The sequence below is a fragment of the Phocoena phocoena genome, chromosome 8 (assembly GCF_963924675.1).
Source record: "Phocoena phocoena chromosome 8, mPhoPho1.1, whole genome shotgun sequence".
Lineage (NCBI taxonomy): Eukaryota > Metazoa > Chordata > Mammalia > Artiodactyla > Phocoenidae > Phocoena > Phocoena phocoena.
In genome coordinates, this window is record NC_089226.1 from 97,341,926 (window position 1) to 97,364,717 (window position 22,792).

General features: G+C 40.8%; 1 protein-coding gene across 2 annotated transcripts; it reads right to left on the reverse strand.

Moving 5' to 3' along the window:
• Positions 1 to 359: 359 nt before the first annotated feature.
• Positions 360 to 21,301, reverse strand: MTCH2 (mitochondrial carrier 2). 2 transcript variants are annotated; one of them, XM_065881962.1, is made up of 13 exons: positions 21,136 to 21,301; positions 18,581 to 18,665; positions 18,326 to 18,432; positions 11,249 to 11,275; positions 10,988 to 11,050; positions 9,062 to 9,119; positions 8,751 to 8,802; positions 8,253 to 8,312; positions 6,782 to 6,875; positions 5,770 to 5,817; positions 4,776 to 4,843; positions 2,478 to 2,553; positions 360 to 569 (listed from the first exon to the last, which is right to left on the reverse strand). In XM_065881962.1, exons 1-13 carry the CDS (start codon positions 21,220 to 21,222, stop codon positions 483 to 485), a joined length of 912 nt encoding a protein of 303 aa, XP_065738034.1. In that variant the 5' UTR covers positions 21,223 to 21,301; the 3' UTR covers positions 360 to 482. The 2 variants fall into 2 exon arrangements, with proteins under 2 accessions (XP_065738034.1, XP_065738035.1); XM_065881963.1 differs by lacking the exon at positions 11,249 to 11,275 and having other exon boundaries at positions 483 to 569.
• Positions 21,302 to 22,792: the final 1,491 nt, after the last annotated feature.

Here is a 22,792-nt window from a genome sequence, read left to right on the forward strand (position 1 = left end):
AATTAAATGTGCTTAGAGGAATATACCGGGAGACAGACTCTGGTGGATGCTGCTGAGTTTTTAAGGTCTACTAAAAAAACGGTAACTTATAACCTCCCATATCACTTGCCTTATTCATTTTCTTAAGTTTCAAACAATTATTTCTCTTTCTTCACAGGATTGTACTCTTCACTTTACAAAGCCTTAAATTAAGACTCAAATTGCATGACAACCTGCCTGCACCTTTAGGTAAATGCAACTTCTTTCTTTAAGTAAAATAATCTGGAGTAAAAATGTTTCAGGATAACTAAAGGGGGAATATCAGTGGTAAATTATGTTGTGCTGGAAAAAAGAACAAAAAAAGGCAGACACCAAACACCTCCATTTTCCCAAGATTAAATGATTATTAAAAAAGCGTGCCACACTGTATAGAAATCAACATTCTCTCCCATAATTCTGTGCATCTGGGACTATAGAAATGTCACTGTCCCTGCCCCATATCTTCAAATTAACATCCTCAGGTCATAACAGTAAGTCTTCCCAAAGGGGACCTTCCGGAAAAACAAGCTATTTCCTCGGCTCATACTTCCCTGGAAAAAAAAAAAATACAAATAAAGTCTACTGCGAAAATGAGGTCAGCCAGTCCAAATCAGCAGAGACAACTGGACATATTTCTGAGAAACATGACTAAAATGACCAGGATAAAACCGGGACTATCACTACAGAGTAGCAGTTTGTACTCTCTGACTTAAGCTGAGCTTCTGTGGAATTAACTACAATTCTGACACACCGATCAAGGCAAGTACTTCTTACCTATTTAGACAGAATTCCCAGTTTGGATCCTGGCTCTGCCACTTGCTAGCTAGCCGGATTATCAAGTCAATTCATATCAAGTGTTGAGAACAGTCCTATCACGCAGTTAAGTGCCAGTTTTTGTTTGTTTGTTTGTTTTTTCGACCGCGTGGCACATGGGATCTTAGTTCCCTGACCAGGGATTGAACCTGAGCCCCCTGCGGTGGAAGCGTGGAGTCTTAACCACTGGACCGCCAGGGAAGTCCCTGTGCCAGCTTTTATTTGTTTTGAATGGAATGGTAGATCTCTAGGGAGTACTTAGAAAATCTTATAATTAAAGTAGTAATGTTGTGAGTTTAAATGAGTAGACTCTGAAGTTAGACAGCCTGCATGTAGATCCTGCTCTCCCAAACACTGGCTGTGTGACCTTGGGTTACATGATTGGCATTATTTAACCGTTCAAAGTCCCCGTTCTTCATATGTGAGGTGGGATGATAAAGAACGGTACCTATCCTCACACGGCTGTGTTGACGGTTATGTGAGCTGATACATGAAAAACTCTTAGCATAATGCCTCATATACAGTAAGTGCTCAGTTAAGATTTGCTGTTGTCTTAAGCATTTAAAGGACTAACCGTTCCCTAGGTAAGGTGTCTGATACCCTACTAATTTTCTATTTGCTTTCTTCCTATAGCAGGGGGCTGGTTAGGAAGCGGGGAAAGAAGGGCCACCTTTCCTTTTAAATGGGGACCACAAAAGGAGACTGTAACACCGAGAATGTAAAACTCAGAATGAAACCCAGAATGTTCATGTTAGGTCTGTCTGGCAACCATCCAAGTGTCCTGGCCGGGGTTCACAGAAGGGCTTGTTGGGCATGCTGAGCAAAAGCCCCCCCAGCAGCACCTAGGCCTTTGCATTCAGAGTTCAGGCTGGGAAGCCTGAGCCCTGTGAACAAAGGTCTTTCTCCTATGTGTCACCAGTGCTATAATATAATGCAACAAAGAGTTTCCTCATACAATTTCTTCTACAATCCTTTAAAGAGTGCTTCCCATTCAAAAACAGCTTTCAACTGATGGCCATTTTAGTGATTCCACAGCCCACAGCCATTTATCATTTTGGTTCCTAATAAAGCTCTGCCTAGATTCATCAAGAACTTTTGGCTGGAGAAGACCTACACCTCACAATTGGAGTCTGGACAAAATCATCCACTAACATGACTCTAGAAGTAAGAGACCAGCCCTTTCAACAACACTGTGACAAATAATGTCATAATTAAATAACTTTTTATTTCTCAGCTTCTCTAAATACTGTAGGAAAACACCTGAATATATTAGGAGATTCTGAAAAGTTACAAAAAGGTGAGGTTGGAAAAAATAATCTGAAATCAAGGGCATCATTTTAACAACCAGGAAAACTGTCTACCCAGACCTTATTTGTAATTTGAATGTGATCACTCAAATGGCTTCCAGAATCACATCTAGGAATTCTTAATTTTTCACTACCTCTCCTGATTCCCAAGCAGTACATTTTATTACTATGCCAGAGTGACATATGGAACATTGAAAAGGGTACATTAATTGGTAACTAAAGGATAACCTACAAGAATTAACCTGGGATTCCAGAGACATTTAAGAAAAAAAACAAAAACAAAATAAAATACGAGGAGGGGAGAGGGAGGGAGGGAGGCAGAGAATGAGAGAGAAGTACCTCTTTTTGTAGCATGCACCAGCAATCTATCCAAGAAGAATATACTGGGGAGTAGGGAGGACATCCACCAGCAAGCCTGAAATAGAAGAACAGGTTAGCTACTGAAGTCAACATTTAGAAAACATTCTCTCAAGAGCTCAGTAAATCTTTGTCAAAATATTCTTCCTGGAAAGTTCCCTGAGAAGCAATTTTAGTTCTGAAGAAACAAATTCTGTTGGAGCAGGGGAAAGACTGAGCATCCAAAATGGATCGCCCTCCCTTACATTTAGGTTTTGAATCAACATAACAGAAACAGAAACTTGAACCAGTCATGTACTTTCTAAAACATCTAGGTTTAAATTTGTGGACAAATGAAATCCTAGAACATAGTAATTATGTGATTAAAAAGCAGGGAAAGGGAATTTAAAAACTAAGTAGTATTCAAAAGACTCCAAACTTGACAATGGACAGTGGTGTGAAATGGCGGTGACTACATGCTCTTACCCAGGTATAACTCCTTATCATTTCCTCTCTCAAAAACTGCAAATAATAATAGTAACAACAACAAAGACAACAACAACACACTTAACTAATCCTTCAAGCCTGCTCTGGGCCGAAATGTGGCAGCTGCTCCACAAATCACAAAACAAACTCCACACAGCTGTCAATTTGATATCTTGTTTGAAAACAATGACATGTACAATGGCATATCGTGGTAGGTACTCCAGAGGAACAGAGTTTTGAAATAAATCAAGAGGCAAAACTTCTGGGACTTCCCTGGCAGTCCAGTGGTTAAGAATCCGTGCTTCCGTGCTTCCCCAGTGGCGCAGTGGTTAAGAATCCACCTGCCAAGGCAGGGGTCATGGCCTTGAGCCCTGGTCCAGGAAGATTCCACATGCTGTGGAGCAACTAAGCCCGTGCATCACAACTACTGAGCCTGCGCTCTAGAGCCCCGCGAGCCACTACTACTGAGCCCGCGTGCTGCAACTACTGAATCCCGTGCACCTACAGCCCGTGCTCTGCAACGAGAAGCCACCGCAATGAGAAGCCCATGCACTGCAATGAAGAGTAGCCACCGCTCACTACAACTAGAGAAAGCCCGCGCACAGCAACAAAGACCCAACACAGCCGAAAATAAAATAAATTTAAAAAAAACCAAAAACCACCATTCACTTTATAGCAGTACACCATATATACTCAATAAATATTTGTTAATCAATAAATATTAAAAAAAAAAAAATGAATCCGTGCTTCCACTGCAAGGGTTGCGGGTTTGATCCCTGGTTGGGGAATTGAGATCCTGCAAGCCGTGCAGCCTGGCTAAAAAAATTTTTTTTTAATTAAAAAAAAAGAGGCAAAACTTCTGTCCAACCTGGTAGAGTCAGATGGCGCCTAGAAGCTGGAAATCAGTGGTGTCCAACACCACACCCACCCCTTCCTCAGCCAGTACATGAAAGGTCAAGAAACTTTCCATTTTCAACCAAATTTCCTACTTTTCTTACTTGAAAACTCACTTTCTCCATGAAGCCCTGAGGAAAAACAGGTACAGGTTGTCATTCAATCCCTGACATACCTTTTGTAACTTTCGAAAGAGAGGATAAGGACTTAAAATAAAGGAGGGGGCTTCCCTGGTGGCACAGTGGTTGAGAGTCCACCTGCCGATGCAGGGGACACAGGTTTTTGTGCCCCGGTCCGGGAAGATCCCACATGCCGTGGAGCGGCTGGGCCCGTGAGCCATGGCCGCTGAGCCTGCGCGTCCAGAGCCTGTGCTCCGCAACGGGAGAGGCCACAACAGTGAGAGGCCGCGTACCGCAAAAAAAAAAAATAACGCAATAAATAAATAAATAAATAAAGGAGGGACTTCCCTGGCGGTCCAGTGGTTAAGACTCTGCGCTACCAATGCAGGAGGCATGGGTTCAATCCCTGGCCAGGGAGCTAAGATCCTGCATGCCGCACCTCGTGGCCAAAAATAAATTAAAAAGTTCTTTTTTTTTTTTTTTTTTAAATGTGAAAGTAGAGTAATTTGGTAATTTTTCCACCCTTTTCAGAAAAGAACCTAGACTACTGGCAAGTGCACATTATTTATAAATGCTTGAGAAATATTATTTGTGCCCTTCTCTATTCCAAAAAAGGATATGAAGTGGCTGCTTATAATACAAATTGATGGGACTGCTGGTACATGGGGCAGACAGAGAAAAAAATTAGGAAATCTATTAACAGCAACAACTGTACTATCCTCCCCAAATTTCTACCAGGACTGCCCTACCTGTCAGGCATACAGGCAGCCAACTACTAAGATAAGAAACGCAAGGCACTTACCCACAGTTGTTGACAGCCATAAGATTAGAGACAAGCACAAAGGGATACGTCAGCATACTGGCAAAAAACTGTAAAAGAGTAAAAAGACAGCTAAGTTACTAAGTCATTCCTAGTCTCCTTTATTCTTCTCCCTTAGTCTTAGTGCCACTGTGGTCAAACACTCCAACATTGGTCTTGCTTTCTCAGTATCCCAGGAGAGACTAAATTACACGCTTTTGAGCCTGCAGATGTCTCCTCCTCTTACCATACCACTACGTGCAACCTTTTAACCAAAGACCAGAAGGCTTCGCTTATTCTGTGATTGAGCCCACATTCAAATAAAACTGAACTTCATCATTTAAAAGTAAATACAACTAAATACAATAAGCATTTCAAAACAGCCCTGAAGAAAACAAGACAACATGAATATCCTTCCACAGACAATGGAAACTACTTCCAAAGTCAACTACTGGAAGACTCCACATGATTCAAGAGGGTGCAGTTTCCAATATAGGTTCAGCACGACACAGTGAGAAGCAGGGGCAGATCTGTGATGAGAAGCGCCCACTTACCCCCTCTGAAAGCTGAACAGCACCAAACTATGTAGGCTTGTTATTACTGCTACTATGATGCAGGGATTCTTGGTTATTCTTACCTCTGAAAAATGTTAATAAATTTGAAAGACTTTCCTGTGAGACAGCTGGTTGCTTTAAAGCAGTGACGACAAAGAAATTGAAAAGAAAAGAGAAGGGAAGAGAAGAAAAGAAAACTACTCCTAAAAAGGGACTTCCCTGGTGGTCCAGTGGCTAAGACTCCACGCTCCCAACACAAGGGGCCTGGATTTGATCCCTGGTTAGGGAACTAGATCCCACATGCCACAACTAAAGATCCTGCATGCCGCAACAAAGATCCCACGTGCCACAAATAAGACTCGGCACAGCCAAATAAATAAATATTAAACAAACAAACCAACCAACCTACTCCTAAAAGGCTAAAAGGATTTTTAAAAACTTACTCCTGTGACAGCTTGGGAATAACTCTTCATTTCATTCATGGTGGAAACCTAGAGCAGGAAGAAAGCCTTTATTAGAACGAGTAAGAAAATTAAGCTGATATAACAGCTAATTGTCCCCAACCATATCAATATATTCTATCTCTGCATTATTAGTTTCTTTGACAGCTTGAAAATTAATTTAGAGGATGAGAACATAAAACATTATGAGCATAAAAAGGCAGTGATCAAAATGATCAACTTGATTCAACATTAACAGACAAGTTCATATCAGGCTAGGATGGCTCGGAACAAATATAATAGCCTCAGGATTTCAAAAACAACAGAAATGAGATTGGTAACCTTTTCCGACGTCCTAGAAATATTGATACAATCCCTGGAAACAACACTGACGGTATACTGAGGGACAAGTCACTCCCTCCGTATACACCTAGCTGTGTACCAGATGCTGTAGGGAAGATCAGTCTCAATACTCAAGAAACCAAGCACATGGATTTTTAGTCCTACCCCTGGCCTGGGTGTGTCCTAGCTCCCACCATGCTTTGGGGCTAACTGTGTTCAAAGAGGTATACAACTGCTGAGACTGGAGAAACACTGCTTTTAGGGAAGGCTGATTCTCACCCCCCACCCTGCCCCCAGGCTAAGGTTTCTAGAAAGCCCAATACAGGAGTCCCCTTAACACTTCAGATTAGATGAAACACCTGCATACACTATAAAACTATCCTGCTTCATGGTGTCCTCTAACATTAGGCTTCAATAAAGAAGTGATCTCCTTGCAGCATGGAGAAAGGTAGACTCTTAGGCTCACTCTGCCACACCTTAGGGACTTTCTAGGTGCCTCTCTCTATAGTAAACACTATAGGGCACTACATTAGCCTTTAAAATTTTGACTATTAATATATAGCTATATAATGATGAGTCTGGCACACCAACTGCCATCTTACTTTAAAGCTAACCTAGCTGCCAGGTGGATACAATGAAGTCCGCACCAGCACATCTCAAGGGCACAACCTACCCCACTGTCCAGTGCATAAGTATTGACGAGGTAGGCCAGTGAGTTACAGAGCCACAAAGAAATGATGTCACCTAGGAGGCGAGGAATAAGACCCCTACATGAAGAAAAAATAAAAGTAAGCACCAAGAAATGTGATCAGCAAAAAGACAATTCACTCAATATAAACACTTCTCAAAGAATTAATTTCAAAACATTCTAGAGAACTGAAAAGACACTGAACACAAGAACTTAACCAATTCATTCTAGTTAATATAACTGTTCTTGAGGCTAATCTCTAATGACTTTTATTCTCATTTAAAAAATGCAGGTCAGCTGTACCCCTCTAAGATATGGCCAATGGTTTAGCTTACTATTAATAACTATAAGCAAGGAGGCAAAAAATGTGCCTATTTCGGAGAAGAGACTTAAATATGATTATTGCTAAACTACTTGATATTCAAATTTGGCAGGGCAAAAGATGAGAAAAATTACAAAATGAGAATGGCCCAAACACAGATACAGGTGAAGGGCATCAAAAAACATGTTTCCAGGGCTTCCCTGGTGGCACAGTGGTTGAGAGTCCGCCTGCCGATGCAGGGGACACGGGTTCGTGCTCCGATCCGGGAAGATCCCACATGCTGCGGAGCGGCTAGGCCCGTGAGCCGTGGCCGCTGAGCCTGTGCGTCCGGAGCCTGTGCTCCGCAATGGGAGAGGCCACAACAGTGAGAGGCCCGCGTACCGCAAAACAAAAAAAAACACACAAAAGAAGTATGTTTCCAGGGCCTAGTTAACCAAGGTGAGGCAGTGTGGAAGAGTGGGACAAACATTACCTCACAGACTGAAGACCAGCGTTTAAATGCCACTTCTACCACTTATCAGCTATGTGATGGGCAGCAAATGAACTTCCCAGAGCATCACTTTTTTTTAAATCTCTAAAATGAGAATAATAATAGCTGTCTTGCCTATTTCCCAGAGTATTTATGATACTCAAACATAAAATCAAGTATGTGGAAACACTGAAAATTAAAAAGGACCATTTAGTTAATAATGCGGTTTTTGTTGTTAACAGAAGAACAAGGGTAGTAGCCTAAGTTCTTCCAAAGTAAATTCAAGGGAATGAATATAGTGCAAAAACGTATTCCCTCAGGATAAAGAAGATACATGTTAGATAATTTTCCATTTTTCAAAAACTAACTTTCCTCATTTTATCAACTATATAGTAATTGAGAACTCACTGTAAGGGTAGAAACTTCAATGAATTTATTTAAAAAAAAAAACAACAACCCTCATTTCACACATTTTAGATGTGCAGAGCAAAAGTTTGGGATCTCTACAAGAGAATTTAAGTCAGATGGGCCTACATGGAGTTTAACCTGAATTAAACCCAGAGAGTACATTTTCTCTGAGGTTCAAACAAGGAGTTATGTCCTCGTTCTCATCAAAGCTTTCTACTCACACAAAAATCACATGCACAAATCGGTAATTTACTCACGCAAAAAATCCTAGGATGCCCTCTTCCCGATAGATAGTTGCTATGGAGTCACAAAGTCCACTAGGTTCAGAAGAAAGAAACATAAAATACATTAAGATTATTTTGGAGCTATTAAAAAAAATATTCAATTACCACTTCTGACAAGGTGAAACTTATACCTCCACCCCTGCTCCCTTTTCTACCACCCTCACTCTGCAAAGACGGTTGCATTTAGAGATAGAAGTGGAGATATTAATACCTAAGGGTGTGGTCACAGGCAGTCAGGGTGAATTCTGGCTTCAGTGGTCCTGCAATTTACCCTGAGGTCCTGGGAGGCTCCTAAACCTGTCTGGGCCTTTTTCTTCGATTTTACTGTTTTTTTTGTGTGTAGATCAAATGATATAAGATACATGAATTTGTTTTATAAGCTCTAAGGCATCATAAAAATGTAAAGTATTATTATTCTAATACTTTGGCTTCAACAGATCTCCCTGAATACTTGAAAACAGAAACACTTACCAGTACTTCGATTCTCTGCCAATGAACTGTACCATAGATCTCAGAGTGATCACTATAGAACACAGAGAAAAGATTTTTAAGCTACATCGAGATAAATTTTAATAGCCCTGGGGGAAAAAAAAAAAAAAAGGTTTTCCCACCTAAAGACACTTTGCTGTCTGGATAAATTGGATAAAAGCCAAAACAAGCAAACAGAAAACACACAGGCAAGGTACTTTAGTGAACTCTCATGTCAACCTATCTAAGTAGTCAGGAGAGACGGTGATATAAAAGATAAAAATTCAGATTTCAGTCATCAACTGCAAACATACCATGGAAGGGATGTGTGATGAGAGTAGCAGCAGAACGAGCCATCATCTCTCGAGTTGTCTAGAAAGAATCAACATACACTTGTGAAATCTAAATAGACGACACTCAAATTCCTGAGAGAAGTCATGTGGGTGGACACTGTAGAGTAAGAGAGTGAGTGCCAGAGCACTCCTGCCCTTGCCGGAGTCAGGAAGAGCAGGCTGAATGGGATGCAATGTGAAACACTATCATTCTAGCACAGCTCTCACTCATGGATTTCAATACTGTTATAGTTACTTCTCAAAATTTCTCTGCAAAGCAGGTTTCTGTTATCTTCTCAGATTTACAGATGAGAAAAACAAAAGCAAAGAAACAGGGAAAAGGACTTCCCTGGAGGTCCAGTGGTTAAGACTCCGCGCTTCCAATGCATGGGGTGCAGGTTCGATCCCTGGTCGGGAACTAAGATCCCACATGCTGCATGGTGTGGCCAAAAAAAAAAAAAAAAAACAGGGAAAGTCACCAGCAAACAGTAACCTAGCTGGAATAAAACTAAGAGGCTTGAGGTTTCCCTGGTGGTGCAGTGGTTAAGAATCCACCTGCCAATGCAGGGGACACGGGTTCGAGCCCTGGTCTGTGAAGATCCCACATGCTGTGGAGCAACTAAACCCGCACACCACAACTACTGAGCCTGCGCTCTACAGCCTGCAAGCCACAACTACAGAGCCCATATGCCACAACTACTGAAGCCTGAGCGCCTAGAGCCCGTGCTCCACAACAAGAGAAGCCACTGCAATGAGAAGCCTGTGCACAACGAAGAGTAGCCCCTGCTCGCTGCAACTAGAAAGCCCACGCACAGCAACGAAGACCCAACGCAGCCAAAAATAAATAAATAAATATATAAATTCAAACAAACAAACAAACAAACAACTATGAGGCCGGTATTTAGACTATTAAGTTGCTCTCTCATTGTGAGTGATTTTAGAGACTCTGATACTCTGATATCTACACTAGACAAATGTCAGGCTCTATTTAATCTATACCAACGTCTCAAGGAGAACACAATGACATTCATCTGTTTTTCGACCACAGCCCCGTAACTCTGCAGTATCTTAGAGCTCTATATTTACCCTAGCTTATCTTTCTTGTCCAGAACTCTGTAAAGAGGTTAGTAAAAAATTCAATCACAATACTTGGAGGTAGGCTGTAAATATAGCAGGTCCGTCGTTCGTTTTTGCATTTAAACATTACCTTCATTTAGTTAAGAGATCTCACCCCTACTCTAATGGTAGTTCTAAGAGCCTTACAATGAACTAAATAAAAGTTAAGAAAATATAAAACACATATTAATACATGCATCTCTACTTTTAAATAAAATCACTTCATGAAAATTTACAAAAAACAAAGTTGACTCATCTGACATCTTGGCCTATAGTGATGTTTGTTCAGTGATATATACTTTAGAAGGCAGCTTTCAATGAAAAATTGTGACGTCTCTATAGACAATTAGATAATGTAAAGACTAGAAATAAAAGAGTATTATTAAGTCAGGCATGCAACAAACTCCAATGGCAGAAGACAGGAGTGGGAAATGGACGATAAGGACATCTCAAAGTCAGAATAATGTTGTAAAAGCATTTCTGGATATATAATATCCAACACACGAAGGCCCTGGCCACTATTTTAATACTTTTGGGCCAGAGATTTCCAACTCTATTATAAGAGGTTTCAGTACCTCTTCAGTTTTAAAGATGAGTGGGCAAATTATGTTGCCTTGAAATTCCAAACAGCAAGCAATGCTTTTTTCTCCCTTTATGTTCTACATGCAGTAAAGCCCATATTAAATTGAAAGTTTAACTTTGTTTGGAAGAGACACTGAACATACAGGCCTGATGATCCTGATTCCACAACTGCCAGCTTGCTCTGATTTAGAGAAATCATAATCACCTTACCTCCTTGATAACTCGGTCAAAGGAAGATGAAACTTCTTTCAGTACATTTCCAGATCCTGGCTCCTGGAAATTGAAATGAAAGTAGATAGATATGTTGATGGTTTTAAATAGAACTGTTCAAACTGGTGGCCATCCTGTATACCAACACTCTCTATGATGAAAGGAAAGCTGACTGCTTGTCCCTTTTCCTAAAGAGGACCAGAGAGCAACAGTAGCTTGCAGGGAAAATGGACTCACGCATAGAAATTGGTTCCAACATACCTCAGCCTTGTCACACTCCTGGTAATGCTACAAAGGAAGAGAAAAGAAAAGAAAGGATGATTAAGGCTATCATAGTGTTATTGAGACAGAACATAAAATGAAAACTCTACCGATTGGCAGAAATTAAAAGAGTTGATTTTTTTGGCTGTATATCTCCAATTAATTTCTACTTCTAATTAACACTTGGAAATAAGTGTCTCTAAGATGATTTTGTTGCTAAATTTAACATACTGATTGGTCAGCTCATAAAAGTGCTTATCTAAAAGAAAAAGGAAAACAAAGCAAAGCAAAAATCCAAGAACATTATTTTTATTTATTTATTTGAATTTCATTTATTTATTTTTATACAGCAGGTTCTTTAGTTATCCATTTTATACATACTAGTATATATATATGTCAATCCCAATCTCCCAATTCATCACACCACCACACCCCCGGTCCCACTTCATGCCCTCCTTGGTGTCCATACGTTTGTTCTCTACATCTGTGTCTCAAATTCTGCCCTGCAAACCGGTTCATCTATACCGTTTTTCTAGGTTCCACATTTACGCGTTAATATATGATATTTGTTTTCCTCTTTCTGGCTTCACTCTATATGACAGTTTCTAGATTCGTCCATGTCTCTAAAAATGACCCAATTTCGTTCCTTTTTATGGCTGAGTAATATTCCATTGTATATATGTACCACATCATCTTTATCCATTCGTCTATCGATGGGCATTTAGGTTTCTTCCATGACCTGGCTATTGTAAATAGTGCTGCAATGAACATTGGGGTGCATGTGTCTTTTTGAATTATGGTTTTCTCTGGGTATATGCCCAGTACTGGGATTGCTGGGTCATATGGTAATTCTATTTTTAGTTTTTTTAAAGGAAGCTCCATACTGTTCTCCCTAGTGGCTGTATCACTTTACATTCCCACCAACAGTGCAAGAGAGTTCCCTTTTCTCCACACCCTCTCCAGCATTTGTTCTTTGTAGATTTTTCTCATGATGCCCATTCTAACCGGTGTGAGGTGATACCTCATTGTAGTTTTGATTTGCATTTCTCTAATAATTAGTGATGTTGAGCAGTTTTTCCTGTGCTTCTTGGCCATCTGTATGTCTTCTTTGGAGAAATGGCTATTTAGGTCTTCTGCCAATTTTTGGATTGGGTTGTTTTTTTAAAATTGAGCTGCATGAGCTGTTTATATATTTTGGAGATTAATCCTTTGTACGTTGCTTCGTTTGCAAATATTTTCTCCCATTCTGAGGGTTGTCTTTTCTTTGTTTGTAGTTTCCTTTGCTTTGCAAAAGATTTTAAGTTTCATTAGGTCCCATTTGTTTATTTCTGTTTTTATTTCCATTACTCCAGGAGGTGGATCAAGAAAGATCTTGCTGTGATTTATGTCAAAGAGTGTTCTGCCTATGTTTTCCTTTAAGAGTTCTATAGTGTCCTGTCTTACATTTAGGTCTCGAATCCATTTTATTTATTTTTGTGTATGGTGTTAGGGAGTATTCTAATTTCATTATTTTACATGTATCTGTCCAGTTTTCCCAGCATCACTTATTGAAGAGACAGTCTTTTCTCCATTGTATATCCTTGCCTCCTTTGTCATAGATTAGTTGACCATAAGTGCGTGGGTTTATCTCTGGGCTTTCTATCTTGTTTCATTGATCTATTTCTGTTTTTGTGCCAATACCATATTGTCTTCATTACTGTAGCTTTGTAGTATAGTCTGAAGTCAGGGAGTCTGATTCCTCCAGCTCCATTTTATTCCCTCAAGACTGCTTTGGCTATTCGGGGTCTTTTGTGTCTCAATACAAATTTTAAGATTTTTTGTTCTAGTTCTGTAAAAAATGCCATTGGTAATTTGATAGGGATTGCACTGAAACTGTAGATTGCTTTGGGTACCATAGTCATTTTCACAATATTGATTCTTCCAGTCCAAGAACATGGTATATCTCTCCATCTGTTGGTATCATCTTTAATTTCTTTCATCAGTGTCTTATAGTTTTCTGCATATAGGACTTTTGTCTCCCTAGGTAGGTTTATTCCTAGGTATTTTAGTCTTTTTGTTACAGTGGTAAATGGGAGTGTTTCCTTAATTTCTGTTTCAGATTTTTCATCATTAGTGTATAGGAATGCAAGAGATTTCTGTGCATTAATTTTGTATCCTGCAACTTTACCAAATTCGTTGATTAGCTCTAGTAGTTTTCTGGTGGCATCCTTAGGATTCTCTAAGTATAGTATCATGTCATCTGCAAACAGTGACAGTTTTACTTCTTCTTCTCCAATTTGTATTCCTTTTCTTTTTTTTTCTTCTCTGATGGCTGTGGCTAGGACTTCCAAATCTATGTTGAACAGCAGTGGTGAGAGTGGACATCCTTGTCTTGTTCCTGATCTTAGAGGAAATGCTTTCAGTTTTTCACCATTGAGAATGATGTTTGCTATGGGTTTGTTGTATATGGCCTTTATTATGTTGAGGTAGGTTCCCTCTATGCCTACTTTCTGGAGAGGTTTTATCATAAATGGGTGCTGAATTTTGTCAAAAGCTTTTTCTCCATCTATTGAGATGATCATATGGTTTTTATTCTTCAGTTTGTTAATATGGTGTATCACATTGATTGATTTGCATATATTGAAGAATCCTTGCATCCCTGGGATAAATCCCACTTGATTATGGTGTATGATCCTTTTAATGTGTTGTTGGATTCTGTTTGCTAGTATTTTGTTGAGGATTTTTGCATCTGTATTCATCAGTGATATTGGTCTGTAATTTTCTTTTTTTGTAGTTTCTTTGTCTGGTTTTGGTATCAGGGTGATGGTGGCCTCATAGAATGAGGAAACATGATAAATAACATACAAAGGAACCCCCATAAGGTTAACAGCTGATTTCTCAGCAGAAACTCTACAAGCCAGAAGGGAGTGGCATGACATATTTAAAGTGATGAAAGGGAAGAACCTACAACCAAGATTACTCTACCCAGCAAGGATCTCATTCAGATTCGATGGAGAAATCAAAAGCTTTACAGACAAGCAAAAGCTAAGAGGATTCAGCACCACCAAACCAGCTCTACAACAAATGCTAAAGGAACTTCTCTAAGTGGGAAAAACAAGAGAAGAAAAGGACCTACGAAAACAAACCCAAAACAATTAACAAAATGGTAATAGGAACATATATATTGATAATTACCTTAAATGTAAATGGTTTAAATGCTCCAACCAAAAGACACAGACTGGCTGAATGGATACAAAAACAAGACCTGTATATATATGCTGTCTACAAGAGACCCACTTCAGACCTAGGGACACATACAGACTGAAAGTGAGGGGATGGAGAAAGATATTGCATACAAATGGAAATCAAAAGAAAGCTGGGGGGCTTCCCTGGTGGCGCAGTGGTTGAAAGTCCGTCTGCCGACGCAGGCGACACAGGTTCATGCCCAGGTCCGGGAAGATCCCACATGCCGCGTAGCGGCTGGGCCTGTGAGCCATGGCCGCTGAGCCTGCACATCCGGAGCCTGTGCTCCGCAACGGGACAGGCCACAACAGTGAGAGGCTCGCGTACTGCGCACAAAAAAAAAAAAAAGAAAGGAAGCTGGAGCAGCAATACCCATATCAGATAAAATAGACTTTAAAATAAAGAATGTTACAAGAGACAAGGAAGGAAACCACATAATGATCAAGGGATCAATCTAAGAAGAAGATATAACAATTACAAATATATATGCACCCAACACAGGAGCAACTCAATACATAAGGCAACTGCTAACACCTATAAAAGAGGAAACCGACAGTTAACACAATAATAGTGGGGGACTTCAACACCTCACTTACACCAATGGACAAATCATCCAAATAGAAAATTAATAAGGAAACAGAAGCTTTAAATGACACAACAGACCAGATAGATTTAATTGATATTTATAGGACATTCCATCCAAAAACAGCAGATTACACTTTCTTCTCAAGTGCGCACAGAACATTCTCCAGGATAGATCACATCTTGGGTCACAAATTAAGCCTCAGTAAATTTAATTGAAATCATATCAAGTATCTTTTCTGACCACAACGCTATGAGGTTAGAAATCAATTACAGGGAAAAAAATCGTAAAAAACACAAACACATGGAGGCTAAACAATACATTACTAAATAACCAAGAGATCACTGAAGAAATCAAAAAATACCTAGAGACAAATGACAATGAAAACACGATGATCCAAATCCAAGAACATTATTTACTAAACACACACATATAACAGAAAATAAATTGATAAAAACATAGCTTAGGGGCTTCCCTGGTGGCGCAATGGTTAAGAATCTGCCTGCCAATGCAGGGGACACACGTTCAAGCCCCAGTGCAGGAAGATCCCACACGCTGCGGAGCAACTAAGCCCATGCACCACAACTACTGAGCCCGTGCTCTACGGCCCCCGAGCCACAACTACTGAGCCCACGCGCCACAACTACTGAGCCCGCATATCACAACTACTGAAGCCTGCACACCTCAGCTACTGAAGCCTGCGCACCTAGAGCTGGTGCTCTGCAACAAGAGAAGCCACCACGATGAGAAGCCTGCGCATCACAACGAAGAGTAGCCCCTGCTCGCCGCAATGAGAGAAAACCCGCGTGCAGCCAAAAGACCCAACGCAGACAAAAGTAAAATAAATAAATTTTAAAAAACCAAAAAAACACAAAACATAGGTTAGGACTAAGGCTCTGGAAAAAGCCTCAGGGCTTTTTCACGGAAAAAGCAGGTCTAATACCAAATTAGGGCAAGATGCTTTTCTTCACTGTACAAAGAACAGAGAATTGGTGCTAAGTCTGATAGCTGAAACCACCTCACTTTTCCTTTTGTATCTGACTGTTTCCAAACCAAGCAAGAGAGAAGATGCTTTATTCTTTTGGAGAAGAGAACATGAAACTGCCAGAGCTCAGACTGCACTGGAAGAGGAAACATTATTTGTGGGATATTTCAGAAATAGAAGATGGGCTAGGTGAAATACAAGAACCAGACAACTGACCTCCTAGTCCTAACCAGATTTAAAAAAGAGAGAACACTGTCTTTTACGAAAAGAATTACATTTTTAAAATAAAATCAGAGGAAAGAGAACAAACAACATGATTAAGCGAAATGATGGTTTTTGGTCAAATTCCAGGTCTTTGGCCAGAATTAACTCTAACAGTTTCAGGAGTTTTTAAAAATCCTCACTCATTTCTAGACTTTGGTTTTCACTCCATTAATAAAATTTTCAACCTGTCTCTCCTACATTATTCTAAACAGATTTCAATTTAATTCTTGTTCAGATATACAGAACTCTTTCTTGTTCAGAAAGACCTGAATTGGTCTTTCTTCTTGATTGTATTAGTTTCTTTTGATACTAACTATAGTACCAATACCCTGTTCTATTTCATCGGGCTACATGTGAAACACATATTCCAGGTACTTGGTTACCTCAAGTTTGTCTTACTTTTCCTTAACTTGATCTCAAGCAGTAATTTCACTCTTGGTCTATACATAAACCTCTTTGAACTAGATGACAACTACTTTCCCACATGAAAATCTAAACCTCATTTAGGTAACAGGAACGCTTCCACTGAGCCAAAGTACAGTGTGGCTGGAAAAGAGCAGTAATCAATCCACCAAAAACACCGGCCCATTAAAGCTCCATCGCTCTGACCCACGGGCCACCCACAACGCTGCTTCTAACATTCAGTCCACAGGCATGATGACAAGAGCAAGTACAATGAATAACAAAACTGCTTCCACGTGAGGAACTAACTGGAAAACCTCTCCAACTCAATTCAACAAAGTCTGAAAAGAATTTAAAACCTAAGCCAATCAGATCATGAAACTGATTAACAACACCACGATTTGCTCATCAAATGATAAAAAAGCAGAATTGGGCCAACATTAAAGCCTTAAAATATACATGGAGGATTGTACCAATTACTATTGGCAGTGGTCTTTTTTTTTTTTTTTTTTTGGCCGAGCCTTGCAGACTGTGGGATCTCAGTACCCTGACCAGGGATCGAACCCATGCCCTCTGCAGTGGAAGTGTGGAATCCTAACCACTGCACCACCAGGGAATTCCCCGTACTGAGTACTACTGAGATAAACAGTCACAAATAAACACTATCCTACTTTAACGTTTATCTTAAGTTAAAAAAAAAAAAAAATTTGTAACAGAAAACATTTACTAGGAGTAACACTAGGAATAAGAGGAAAATAACATGAGAAAGAAATGTATGTTTTAACCAGCTTCCTTCCTCCTTCAAAGAAATAATATGAGCTACACAGGAGCTCAAATGAGTGTACTTAATTTCTGCTCAGAACAACTGGTCCAGAGGAAGAAGCTTGTATAGATCAAAATCAATTACTTCATTTTATACAAATTCTCCTTGCTTTCCAGGAAAGAATTAAGAATGGGTATTTCAAGTAAATGTTTTTCAAGAGGAAGAAAGGCCATGGATGTAAAGACGTATATCTTTGAAACTGCTCTTGATCAAATTGTACGTAAAAGGTTATCTAGGGCTTCTCTGGTGGCGCAGTGGTTGAGAATCCCCCTGCCAACGCAGGGGACACGGGTTCGAGCCCTGGTCCGGGAAGGTCCCACGTGCCGTAGATCAACTAAGTCCATGCGCCACAACTACTGAGCCTGCACTCTAGAGCCTGCAAGCCACAACTACTGAAACCCGTGCGCCTAGAGCCCGTGCTCCACAAGAGAAGCCATGGCAATGAGAAGCCCGCACACCACAATGAAGACTAGTCCCCGCTCGCCGCAGCTAGAGAAAAGCCCACGCGCAGCAACTAAGACCCAATGCAGCCAAAAATAAATAAATAAAAAAAATTTTTAAAAAAAGGTTATCTAGCTCAATGCTTTGTGACCACCTAGAGGGGTGGGACAGGGAGGATGGAAGGGAGACCCAAGAGGGAGGAGATATGGGAACATATGTATATGTATAGCTGATTCACTTTGTTATAAAGCAGAAACTAACACACCATTGTAAAGCAATTATACTCCAATAAAGATGTTAAAAGAAAAAGAAAAGGTTATCTAAATCTATGGGAAGATGGATTGATTTTCTTCTTACCTGTAAAACTTTACCATGGACCACAGTTCCAAGGACCCCTGAACACAGTCTTGGAGTTAAGCCTGTGAACAACCCACGCTTCCCATCGATGCTCGCAATGTGCTGAGCTAAGAACACAAGTAGGAGATTTACATTCTAGTTGAAAGTAATGGTTACGTAGAAATTTCAAGGAAACATGCTTACTATATATTCTTTCAGTAACTCCTATCACACCCTTCAAAGTCCTCCAATTCCAAATAAATCAAAGACACTTACCATAACAAAAGAGACCTGGAAGCTGACAAACTTGCCGCCCAAAAATATTTCGTCCTATTGTTGGAGGAAGAGGCTCATATCCCACCTTTAAAAACAAGAGACTAAATCAATACTAAGCAACATTCCCGGGAATGCCTGAGTTGCAAGGTCTTGAATAAAGAACAAATTTAGAGTTATATATATATACATATTTTTTAGAGTTATAATTTTTAACACAAGTTAAAATGCAGTGTATATTTTCCAAGACAGTGATGAAGTATCATCCTTGTCAGTTCTGGTGTGTTCTTTTGTTTTGTTTTTAATTTTGTCACTTGTTTAAGACTGGTTACAGGCTCCCCTGGTAGCGCAGTGGTTCAGAGTCCGCCTGCTGATGTGGGGGACACGGGTTCGTGCCCCGGTCCGGGAGGATCCCACATGCCGCGGAGCGGCTGGGCCTGTGAGCCATGGCCACTGAGCCTGTGCGTCCGGAGCCTGTGCTCCGCAATGGGAGAGGCCACAACACTGAGAGCCCCACGTACCGCAAAAAAAAAAAAGAAAAGAAAAAAAAAAAAAGACTGCTTTCAATAAACTCCAAGTTTTCTTTTGGTTCAAATTCTACAAAGTAAACCATGTAGCTGAGATAGACTGGCATCAATCTAAAAATAGAATAAGGGAATTTTTGTGTTAACAAAGCTACAGTTTACTGAGGACGCTCAAAAATATTTTCTAAAGAAAATCAAGCACATTTTTAATATCCGGACAAAGTGAGAAGACTAAGCCAGCAACAACTTCATATTTGGCTAGCAAAACAAACCACTCAAAAGGCAAATGCAGATACAGCTGGGGATAATTCATTTGGGAAATAATTACAAGCTAAGTCCATGTTAAAGGAGCAGACTGTCATGAACAATCTAACGAGTCATTTTAGAATTAATGTCATCATTTTATTTCTACAATATATTCAGACTCTTTAGTGCCAAAGGGATACTTGAGAGAATGAACGTTGTCGGACATGGTTTTGACTCTCCTGCTGTGATTCTCAACCTGTTCAATTAAAGAACTCCTGAAAGTGTCACTGTGCAACTGTTTTTAAAACTGAGTATTTGGGAATTTCACCAAAACCCCTGAGACACTTGGCAACACAAGAATGTTGTGCAATAAGGATTAAGGAGTTTTTGAGGCAAGAGCTCTAATGTCATTAGAAAATCTTGTCTCCTGGATAAGGACTGAGTAATGGGCTTATATCAGATTTACTGAAAAATGCTTTTACCTCAGATATTATCTAGCTACAAATGTGCCAATTCTGTTTTAGATGTCACAATACATTTCAAAGATTTTGTTCTTTCTTTCTTTTATTTTTTGGCCGCCTCTAGTGGCTTGCGGGGATCTTAGTTCCCAGATGAGGGATTAAACCTGGGCCTTCAGCAGTGAAAGCGTGGAGTCCTACCTAACCACTGAACCTCAAGGGAATTCCCTTCGTTCTTACTTTAAACAACTTATTTTACAATAGTTTTTTACATATAGGTTCTGAATCCACAAGGGTCAACTCAGCAACACATAATATGGATTAGTATCATTAACTCAAAAATAAGAAATGAGGCCTTCCCTAGTGTCTTGCATATTTCTGACAGAAAGGCAGATGGCGAGGACAGGGGTTCTGTCCTTGGTACTATGCATGATGTAATTACGTCAACTCTCAACAAAAGTTAAAAAAATGAATGACCTGCCCGTGACAGGGAAATTCAGAAAGGCAACTGAACAATACTACCTAATGGTCTACAGTCAGCTAAAACCGGGCAAACTTGCCTGTGAATATAAAATGCCATTTAAGAATTATTTCACAGTATATTAGAAACTAACATATATACTTAAACTCGATAAAACTTTCAACTGAACTGATTTCACATCACTCTGACATGTGATTTCTCACTGTCATGAGCCACATGGGCTGCTGCTGAAGAGGGTTCAGTGGATCCTTCCGAAATTTGACTCATCAACCGCTTGATGATCACTTCTGAATGAACTCCTTGTGTTTCTCTGGGTATCTGGTGCTAAATCTCAGAACAGAAGCGCAGTAGTAACAGCAACCAAAAAAGAGAAAACAAAAGCTAATAAAGTGTTGGCTCCCCTCGAATTTCAAATTTGTCTTCAACAGATTTCACGTCTTGCGTTTGGGGCCGGGGCGGAGAGAAGGATGCTCATTTCAGAGCAGCGGAGAAAGAAAGGTTGGTAAGCCCTTGGCGGCGCCCAGCCAGGATCAACCTCAGGGAAGAGAAAACAAAGTTCAGGGGAGCCATCAGGCAGGGCAGGGCAGGGCAGGGCGGCAGCCGGATACCAGGAAAGGAGCGGGCCTCACGGCTTGGCTGGGAGGCGAGACCTCGGGAAGGCCCACGGGCAGTGGGAGCTCAGCGGACGGTGGAAGTCGTCCCTGCCGGGAAGGAAGGGGCGGGCAGCAAAGAAGGAGCAGCATCTCAGGAGACTGAAGGCCCTGAAGGTTGGAGCCGGTTCTCAGGCGCCTTGGGCAGCGGCGACCGAACAGGGCGCCGGGCGAGGAAGGGAAAGGCGACGACTCATACCTGGATGAGCACCTTCACGTACATGAGCGGCTGGGACAGGATGGTGAGACCGGAGCCCAGGAGCACCTGACTGGCCGCGTCCGCCATGATGGCACCCGCGGACGGACAGACAGACGGAGCCACCAAGCTACCACGCCGATCCGGGATCACGTGCCAGGGCCGCGAGCTTCACTGGCCCGCCCGCGGCCCGGGAGCACGCACGCACCGGCGCGCGTCTCCCCGCGCAGTCCCCGCCCCGAGAATTGGCAAGGGCTCGCGAGCGGGCACAGAGGTCGGGGCGGGGCTTGCGAGCCCGGGGCGCATGCGTTTTGGGGTGGAATCCGCGCCCTCCACTAGGAACAGCAGTTTCTCCTGCGCTTGCGCAGGCTGGAAGCATCCGGGGGCAGAAGAATGGGCGTGGCGGTGGGGAGTGACCCTGACGGCAAAGGCAAGGTCACAGGAGTGAAATGAATTGGAAAGGGTTCGTCCATGTTCTTCGCTTCTGCCCTTGCGCTTTTGGCATCAGCAACATAAGCTCCAAAGAGTATTCAGCATCAGAATCATAAACAATCTAATGGCCAGCAAAACTAGATAAGTTTGAAAAATGAATCCATCGGGGGTTGCTATACATGTACTCATTCGTTCAGTTAATGTTAACTTCTCAGAAACGCCTTCTCTGACGTCTATTTAAACTTACCTCCCCTTTATTTCCTACTCCATAGTCTTGCAACACTTATAATTGTCTGAAATTTATTTATCTTTTTGTTTCCTCCACCAGAATGTAAACCCCGTGAATCCAGGAGCCGGGACAGCCTTTGTTCCTTGTATGTTCAGTGCCTGGCACATACTAAGTGCTCAATAAATATTTATTGCATAAATGAACAATTACTTAAGTGATTACCAGGCTACAGGTTATTAGAGGCAAAAAGAAAATGGCGTTGTCTTCAACCCTTCAGTCCCAGCTCACACATTCTATATCAACGCTTAGGCAGAGCCTGGTGCAGAGAATAAACTGAGAGTGGAGACTTGCAGTTCAATCTTGGCTCTCTTTTGTATCAAAATGATTCAGAAGTCATTTTATCTTCTTCAGTTTTCAATTTTTGTATCTAAATCTAAGGATTACACTACTACCTGCCTCTCAGGGTTATTATTGAGCGTTAAGTGAAATTGATAAATTGATAAGATTTTTAAAAACTGTATATTGAAATACCAATGTTAGTTTTAATTAATATTGTCCTGGACTCAGCATGGTGCTAGAGAGGCAGTTTACAGAGCAGGAGGGAGCCTGGACTTTGGAGTCTAATTGACCTGGTCCAGATTTCACCTCTACCAATTATTAACTGTGTGACCTTTGGCAGGTCACACGACTTCTTTGAACCTTAAACAAATGAGTATAGTAATGTCTACTTCATACTGTTGTGAGAATTGAATGAAATGATATGCCTACCCAGCTTGGCACATGGAAATATAATACCAAATTGTAGCTTTTAGAGTTAAAAGAAACTTAAAAGTTGATTCTAACTAAATCCAGAAATTTTGATATTTAACCATAGAGACCATTTAGCAAGGGGACATTTTTTTCTGATTTTTAAAAAATTAATTAATTTTTGGCTGCATTGGGTCTTGATTGCTGTGCGCGGGCTTTCTCTAGTTGCGGAGAGTGGCAGCTACTCTTCAT

Coding starts and splice junctions, on each gene's coding strand:
- MTCH2 (XM_065881962.1), bottom strand. CDS start 21,222: ATGGCGGACGCGGCCAGTCAGGTGCTCCTGGGCTCCGGTCTCACCATC. Junction 8,313..8,750: donor GGCAGAGAATCGAAGTACTG/GTAAGTGTTTCT, acceptor TTCTGAACCTAG/TGGACTTTGTGACTCCATAG. Junction 6,876..8,252: donor GGCATCCTAGGATTTTTTGC/GTGAGTAAATTA, acceptor TTCTTCATGTAG/GGGTCTTATTCCTCGCCTCC.